The sequence below is a fragment of the Pterocles gutturalis genome, unplaced genomic scaffold, assembly GCF_000699245.1.
Source record: "Pterocles gutturalis isolate BGI_N339 unplaced genomic scaffold, ASM69924v1 scaffold20175, whole genome shotgun sequence".
Lineage (NCBI taxonomy): Eukaryota > Metazoa > Chordata > Aves > Pterocliformes > Pteroclidae > Pterocles > Pterocles gutturalis.
In genome coordinates, this window is record NW_010146317.1 from 1 (window position 1) to 7,496 (window position 7,496).

Below are 7,496 nucleotides of genomic sequence, written 5' to 3' on the forward strand. Positions count from 1 at the left end.
CTTGGGAGGGCTTTGCTATGCAACGGAGCCTCTGCCATGTAGCATTGGAGCCCGTCATGTAAATGTACTTAAATTTAATATTTTTCTGCTGGGGTAATTACCTTCTGAAATGACGCAAGCAAAACTGAAACAGTCTCTCTGCAGTGCCGTGAGTTGTTATTGGTATGGTGGTGTGAGGAGGAATTCACATTTACCTTTAATTCCAGGATTACTCTGGGTTAGGTTAAGCTCACTAAATATTTAGATTAACTCATTAGCAAAAAACTACATTGTCTTTTCAAACTTCTTATTACCACCATAAGAATAGTTATACTTACAGTTTTTATTGATGTTAAATTTTTAATATCTTAATGATTTAAAATTTCTGTTGTTTGCTTCTTTTTTTTATTGGAAGGTGCTAGCGGAGGAGGAGGATGGGGTACCACTAACCAGAGATACACTAATGTTATCCAGCCATCTGCCTTTAAGTCTAACACGTGGAGTGGCAGCAGAGATCATGGAAGAGGATTTTTTGGCTCCTCTGATTTTGGATCATCAGGTGGCAGCAGCAGAAATGCAGACTTTTCGCAGAACAGATTCTCTGCGTTAATGACCAGTCAAAATATTGCTGATGGCTATAAAGGTGAAGAGGAGAGATTTCTGTAAGTTATAGGCCTGTCTCACTGAAAACATTTAGAATGGGTAGTTTAAAAGCTTACTGACTTACTAGAGATAATGTAGAGGACATGATCATGAAGAGGAAGCTGGGACATGCAGTAAGAACCACAGAAAACACTACTTCGTTTGATTCTCTTGAGTTATGCTGGCATGGGAGGAAGGCCATCCTTGTTTTGAACCTGGGTTGGGCAGCTAGACAGCTGTAATATTAGTAAGGTGGTACGGTTTTAAGTTGTGGGAAGGAAGATAAAGAAGGAAACTAAGATTTCAGTACTTGAAAATAAGGGGTCAGAGCCCCTTGGACAGCATTTCAACCATTTAAAAAAAAAAAAACCTCTTCAAGAAAATGAACTATTTGACTTAGTTTTCCTGGTTTCACTTGTATATGTGTTAGAGTCAGTGCCCCTTGGGCAGCATTTCAACCATTTAAAAAAAAAAACCCTCTTCAAGAAAATGAACTATTTGACTTAGTTTTCCTGGTTTCACTTGTATATGTGTTAGAGTCAGTTGAGAGTGACCAGCAGGTTCAAGGCAGGTCATGAGAAGCAACAGGCAGTGTGATTTCCTGCAGAAGCAAGGTTTTGGAAACACTTTCCATTGTTTTTTTAGGATTGCATTAAGAAAATGTTTAACAGATTATTTATTCAGTTTCTCGAGCGTGAATGTATATTGTGTTACAAACATATGAAATACTTAATGTTTCTTACCATGCAGTAGTGATCTGCTTGTCCACTTTAGTTTTCACCCTTTCAGTGTTTGTTTACATTTGGATTTACTTTTGTTGATGTAACTTCTGTTTCTCTGCTTTTGCAACATCTGGATTTGTTTGTTTGTTTGTTTCTGCATTTTTTTATTTAATAGTGTGCATGTTCATTTATATTATGAAATCGTCTTGTATTAGGAAGGTTTTAAACTGTATTGTGATCTGCAACTTCAAGGGAAATTCTGTAACAGCATATGCAATGCAAGGATTAAAAAATACTGTGTGTGTTGGGATTTTTTTTTTAAGATCTGGTTTGATTTACTTGCAGTTGGATGATAAAGTAAAATGCTTTGAAGGAAAATTTATGTATCTTCCCAAATAAGTGCATTTTTTTCACAGAGAAATTAGTACTTCTCTTGTTCATTCTGACTAGTGTCATACTTCATTAATTTTCATGGTAGCAAGTATTTTAATCTGACTTTGGATTCAAACTAGGCAATTGCTTCTGGTGGTTTTGTTTTGACTATAATTTCACCCTCATCTGTGGGGGTTTTTTTGTTTTGTTTTGTTTTTCCTAGCGAATGTGTAGTGAAAGACATGGAAATTTGGGAATCTTCAGGACAGTGGATATTTTCATGTTATTCACCGATGAAAGAAAAGCTAAATATCTCAGGTAGGTAATGTTTTAGTGTTGCCACGTATTGCTGCTATTTAGGATGTTTCTTACACTTGTCCACAGTGGTGTTCTTCAGTGGAACCATTTGCAAGGTGATCATTTGCCATGTGATGCAACAGAAAGGAATACTGGATTATGGCAAATTAATTTTGGACATTAACATCTTTTAAGTTCTGCACTGAATCCTTTTTTTGTCTCCAACTGTAACTGACTTGCAGATAATGTACCAAGGCCCATTTCCTCATAACTGTAGAGGGCAACTGAAAGTATTAATATATTTTCTTGGAGGTTTTTGATTATTTCTCTCTTTACAGGCTTTCCAGATTTCTCTCCAGAAGAGTTGCGTCTGGAGTATTATAACTGCAGAGCAAACAATAACATTCATAACTATGTAAGTATTTAAAAAATGCTTATTTTTTATGTGAACACATTTTGTGGTAGGACTTGTTACTATTCTTCAAGTGGCAATTCTTATTTAATTACCAACTTTAGGAAATTATCTGAATGCGAAAATATTTTAAAGTTACTGTGCACCAAATAGAATACAAAAAATAGCTGCCAGTCTGTGTTCTCTACCATAACTTCCTATTTCTGTATGAGATCACAGGCTAAAACTGTCAGATCTGGGCTTCTAAAACTGATGGCCTAAATGTTTAGACATATCAACTCGTACAAAAAGTGGTGGAAATAGACTTTTAGTTAATTGTATGGTCTTTCTAAGCCTAGACACTCCTTGTCTTAGTCTTGTTCCTGTTCTTGTGTGTTATTTGTAGAAGTCATTTGAATCCTGTCTCAAAAGTTTTAATACTTTGTATGCTATTAGTTTGAGGGTTATAGCTGGATATATAGCGCTTTAGGTAGGACACTGGGGAAGTTTATTTGACCTTATTCTTTTACATACCTTTATGGCACGGCATTAATGCTGAAAATAGCAGATACTTTTCAAGAAGTACATACATTTCTAGAAAATAAGTAATATATATGTTTATATATATAAAGACTTATATGTATTGTTCCTCCTTCATAGTCCTATCAATATCAAGGAAGCTAGCACAGTTTAATGTTGTGCCAGGAAAGGAATTAGGCTATTGGATAGACACAAGTACAAACTAATTCAAGCTACATTGCATTCTTTCCTCTTCCCCTTCATTCTGTATTACAGAAGGAATTGCTGTTGTCACCACTCTTGCTTTACATGTTTCGAATTACCAGAATTGCATTTTCAGAGACAGGAGATATTTAAAAAAAAAAAAAACAAACAAAACCACAATTTCCAATTAAAAAAATAAACTCAAATGATTCAACAATACACTATGCCTGGCTAGTAAAAAAAAAAAAAAAAAAAAAAAAAAAGTGGCCTCACTGAAGCACTGAATGCAAGTTCATGAAAGTCTCGGTGTACAGATGATAACTGTATGATACTGTTCTCTCACAAAATGTTTACGACATGTCTTTTCCAAAGCATGTGTTTCTATTCTTAAATGGGGTCAAAATCTGAATTTTCCAGTCTGTTGCATACGAGCTGATACCAAGCAACATGATCTTCCAGCATGTGACTAGACACAAAAGAATTATTGATGTTTGTGATGTAAGATCCTTTTGAAAAATTAAGGAATTTATTTACAAAAAGATTACTCATTCTATTCTTGCAGGTATTTGGGACATTATATGTTTTACTTGGTTAGTTTTTAAGGAAAATACAATTAGGTCAGGCTTCGAGTAAGGTGTGTTGATAAATATGGGAAATTCAGGTTTGAAATTCATGACAAGAAAGTTATCTAATGTCTTTCCAGTTTCTTGTGTAATCACAGTTATCAGATAGACACAGGTACTGTTTTTGCTGCATATGTTACTGTACCATAATCTGTTGGCTCACATTAAAGGAGCTGATTTAAATTCAGGAAGTTAATTTCTGCAAAGCTAAATATTTTAGGATGATGCTATTAAAGTGTTCTAAATTATAATAGACATTCATGGCCAGGCTAGATGGGGCCCTGGGCAGCCTGCTCTAGTGGTTGGCAACCCTGCCCACAGCAGGGGGGTTGAAACTAGATGATCTTTAAGGTCCTTTTCAACCCAGGACATTCTGTGATTCTATAATGTTTTAAAAGTGGGCATGTTTTTTCTGAAAATGTGGGAGAAGCTAAGGCAAATCTTAGGACTTTGGCTTACTGAGTGAGCACATAAGTGGACAAACCAGAAATAAAACAAGGATTGAAGAGTTTGTTCCCTTATACTTAAATATTCTGCATGTGGTTTGGTTGTTTGTTTTTTTTCCCAAGCACCTAATTCAGATAGTGATAGAACTTATATTTAGAAAGCCCCAGGACATTTTTTTTAATCTTAGTATTACATGAAGTGAAAAAGTTGACTTAAGGGCAATAGTAAGAGAATTGAAAGGAGTTCTGTGTTAATAATAAAAATTTCAGCTTCTTACCTTTAAGTTTCAGGAAAGCAAAAATCTTGTCCTCTTGGCTTAATGAAGTTTCTTTTCTAATTCTAGAAATCTTTCTGTTCAGCTGTTTGTTTGTTTGTTTTTAAGTCTTCACCAATAATAAAAACATCCCTTTCTTCTCCCCCTTTTTAGATAAATTCTGTCCAACATCCCTTTCTTCTCCCCCTTTTTAGATAAATTCTGTCCAAGGCTTAGTGGAACGATGGAAAGAAAGGGTGCTTCAGTTGAAAGTTTTAAATGCATCGACAAAAGCAGCTTTGGTAAGTGTTAATGAAAGGTAAAATGTTTCTGTTCCTGATGTCATTCTTTTATTAATTTTGGGCAAATGTTTTTCTTGGATTCATGGTTTTTTAGACCCATCCTATTGAACTGTCCTTCAAATGCCAATGTTAAGTTCTGCTACAAAGATTTCTAAGACATGATAGCTGTAATATGCCACCTTGTTTTTAATGAAGAAATCTTGTAAATGTCCATAGAAACTTCAGCTGTTACCGAAGTACTTAACTACACTTCTGCTAACTTTATATAAATAGGTGATAATTATTGCTTTGAAGATCACAGCATACTATATTTTACGACCAAATATACACAATTCTTTTAGGGCATCCTTGTTTGCACCTAAATAGCTGAGACATGAGAATGTTTGATTCCTAGATTCATTGGGAATTTTATGGTAGATCTATGAACTGTTCTGAAAATCTCAACTATGATGTGTTACATTCTGGCACTGCAGCCTTGAAAAACATCTGGCATGAAAGTATTTGGCTGACTGGTGGCAGGAATACCTTGACAGTAATCTTAGAACACTCTTGGGAACATTAGAGAAAGTGGAAAGGGTGTAAGGAGAAATTACATAAGAGAATAACAATTGCAGTTTGAAAGCTGCCCTATCTCTCCAACTATGTGTTTTTTTTAATAGGCAATAGAAGTGTGACTGAATATTCTAACACTGCCTGAGTTAGGTGAACGTGAAAGTCTGTGAACACAGTTTTGGGTTTTACAGCCACCTTCCTCTGGAATCATGAGATCAGTGAATTACAGGCAGGTATTACAAAACCCTTTAGTTAATGAAGAAAAGTAGTGAGTCAGGATCGTTCCATGTCAGCAAGGCAGCAACTGGATCCAACGTTTGGAATACTATTGTTGCAAGCCACGTGAAAGTAATCATAGGTTAAGGTTGGGCTCTGGTCAAGATACATATAGTAAGAGGCAAATATCCACCCCACCTTTTCTTCCATGTGCTGATGTTGACTCTTCCATGGTATCATCAGCAGACAAGATCAGAATTGTCCTCCAGGCCATCTGAGGACAAATAGAGCATTTTGGTAATGCCAGAATGAGAAATTGATAGATAGGTGGGAGAGAAACTGTTTGGTTAAAATCTGAAGATGTAAAGAGTAGATGTTCCTGGGAAGGTGACAACCAGTTTTGAATCTAGATGTGTCAGAAAAGAATGCTTGAGTTAAAGCCAGTATTAAATAATCAGGGAGACAGAGTAAGTTGATTTAAGTGGAGTCTACATGAAGTGCATTAAAGTTTTAGTAATATGATCATACCCCTTGGTATGTTCAATGCTGATGGTGAAGAAGTGGGCTTCAGCAAGGAAAACCAGAGGTGCCAAGATGAGAGAACAGACTAAGTCAAAGCAATGACCGACAGCATCATAAAGCACTGAAATAGATTAAGAGATGACAATGAGATCTGGAAGAGATGTTTGGGTCTGTGACTGACAGACAAATCTGTAAATTGTAATATATTTGTGTTTCTGGAGTGTTTTATGGAGAATACAGTATAGCCTTGAAGGATTTTGTTCATAGCTGTAAGAGCATGCAGTTGTGGTGAAAGTGATCAGTGTCTGACTTAGTGCAACTTGTATTAAATTGGACTGGGCAGCTATATTTCTCCTTCAAGTATTTATTGAAAGGCATTTCCCTGTTTTGGAATCTAGTTTTCATTTATGTATTTGGAATTTTTTAAGCTGTCTGAATTAAAGAACATGGTCACTCAACCATTGCCTTCCTTTGGATCTGGAGGACAGCAAACATCAAGCTTTGGGGTGTCAAGTAAGTTCCTGCATTAAGAAACAATGGTTAAACATTTTCTTGAGTTTTTATTCTTCTGCATTATTGAGATGTGTCAGTAGTTTAATATCACAGGTGTGCACATTCTAACATTTTTTGTAAATTTTATAATTGCAGGCTTTCCTGTGAAGAGCAGCAGTAACAGTGCTAGCAGTTTCTCCTTTAAAACAAGTTCCAGTCTTGTCAGTGCATCATCTGGAAACACCCCTACTTTTGGGAGCTCTTCTGCTGGTTGTAATCCTCCTGCATTTGGTGCAACATCCTCTTCTAGCATATCCCATTCTGTTGGTTTTGGCAGCCTGTCAGCTCCATCTGCTGCCTCCTTCTCATTTAAAACTTCTGAAACAACTAGTGGTTTTGGAACTTCTGGGTTTTCAGGGCTTGGCAATTCTGCTGCTGTGAACTCTTCAAGCACCACTCCACTTACAGGCTTTGGAGCTTTTAATGCAGCAGTAGCAGCTTCTGCCTCACAGTCAAGCAGTACTTCATTTGGACAGACTGCCAGTGCCTCTGGTCATAACATAACATCAGCATCTTCTGCAGTCACAAACAATACTACATCAGAAAAGTTATTTACACCAAAGAGTGAATTATCAGCTGAAGATTTGAAACAATTTGAAGCAAAAAAGTTTACTATAGGAAAGATTCCTCTTAAGCCACCACCATTAGAATTTTTAAATGTTTAAGACTTAGAAGTTTATTCTGAAATAATACGTTTTTGTAACTTCTGATACCTCAGCTACACAATTTTGTTTGAGTTCATTGTTGTTCATCCCTGAAGTCTTCTGCAATAATAAATTCACATGTATAAAGATTTGAACACTGTATTTTATCATTCCTTGGTTATTTTGGAATGGACCTTTTGCATCCAATAAATGACATAATTAAAATAAAATTTAAAGTTCCCTTTTATATTCTGTACTG

General features: G+C 35.9%; 1 protein-coding gene across 1 annotated transcript; it reads left to right on the forward strand.

The window, feature by feature from the left end:
• Positions 1–394: 394 nt before the first annotated feature.
• Positions 395–7,258, forward strand: NUPL2 (nucleoporin like 2; the record flags this gene model as incomplete). Its single annotated transcript, XM_010085705.1, has 6 exons — positions 395–641; positions 1,939–2,033; positions 2,351–2,427; positions 4,665–4,751; positions 6,470–6,554; positions 6,690–7,258. Coding segments are annotated over 6 exons (1,160 nt in total), but the record flags the coding sequence as incomplete, so codon positions are not given.
• Between the last annotated feature and the right edge of the window lie 238 nt (positions 7,259–7,496).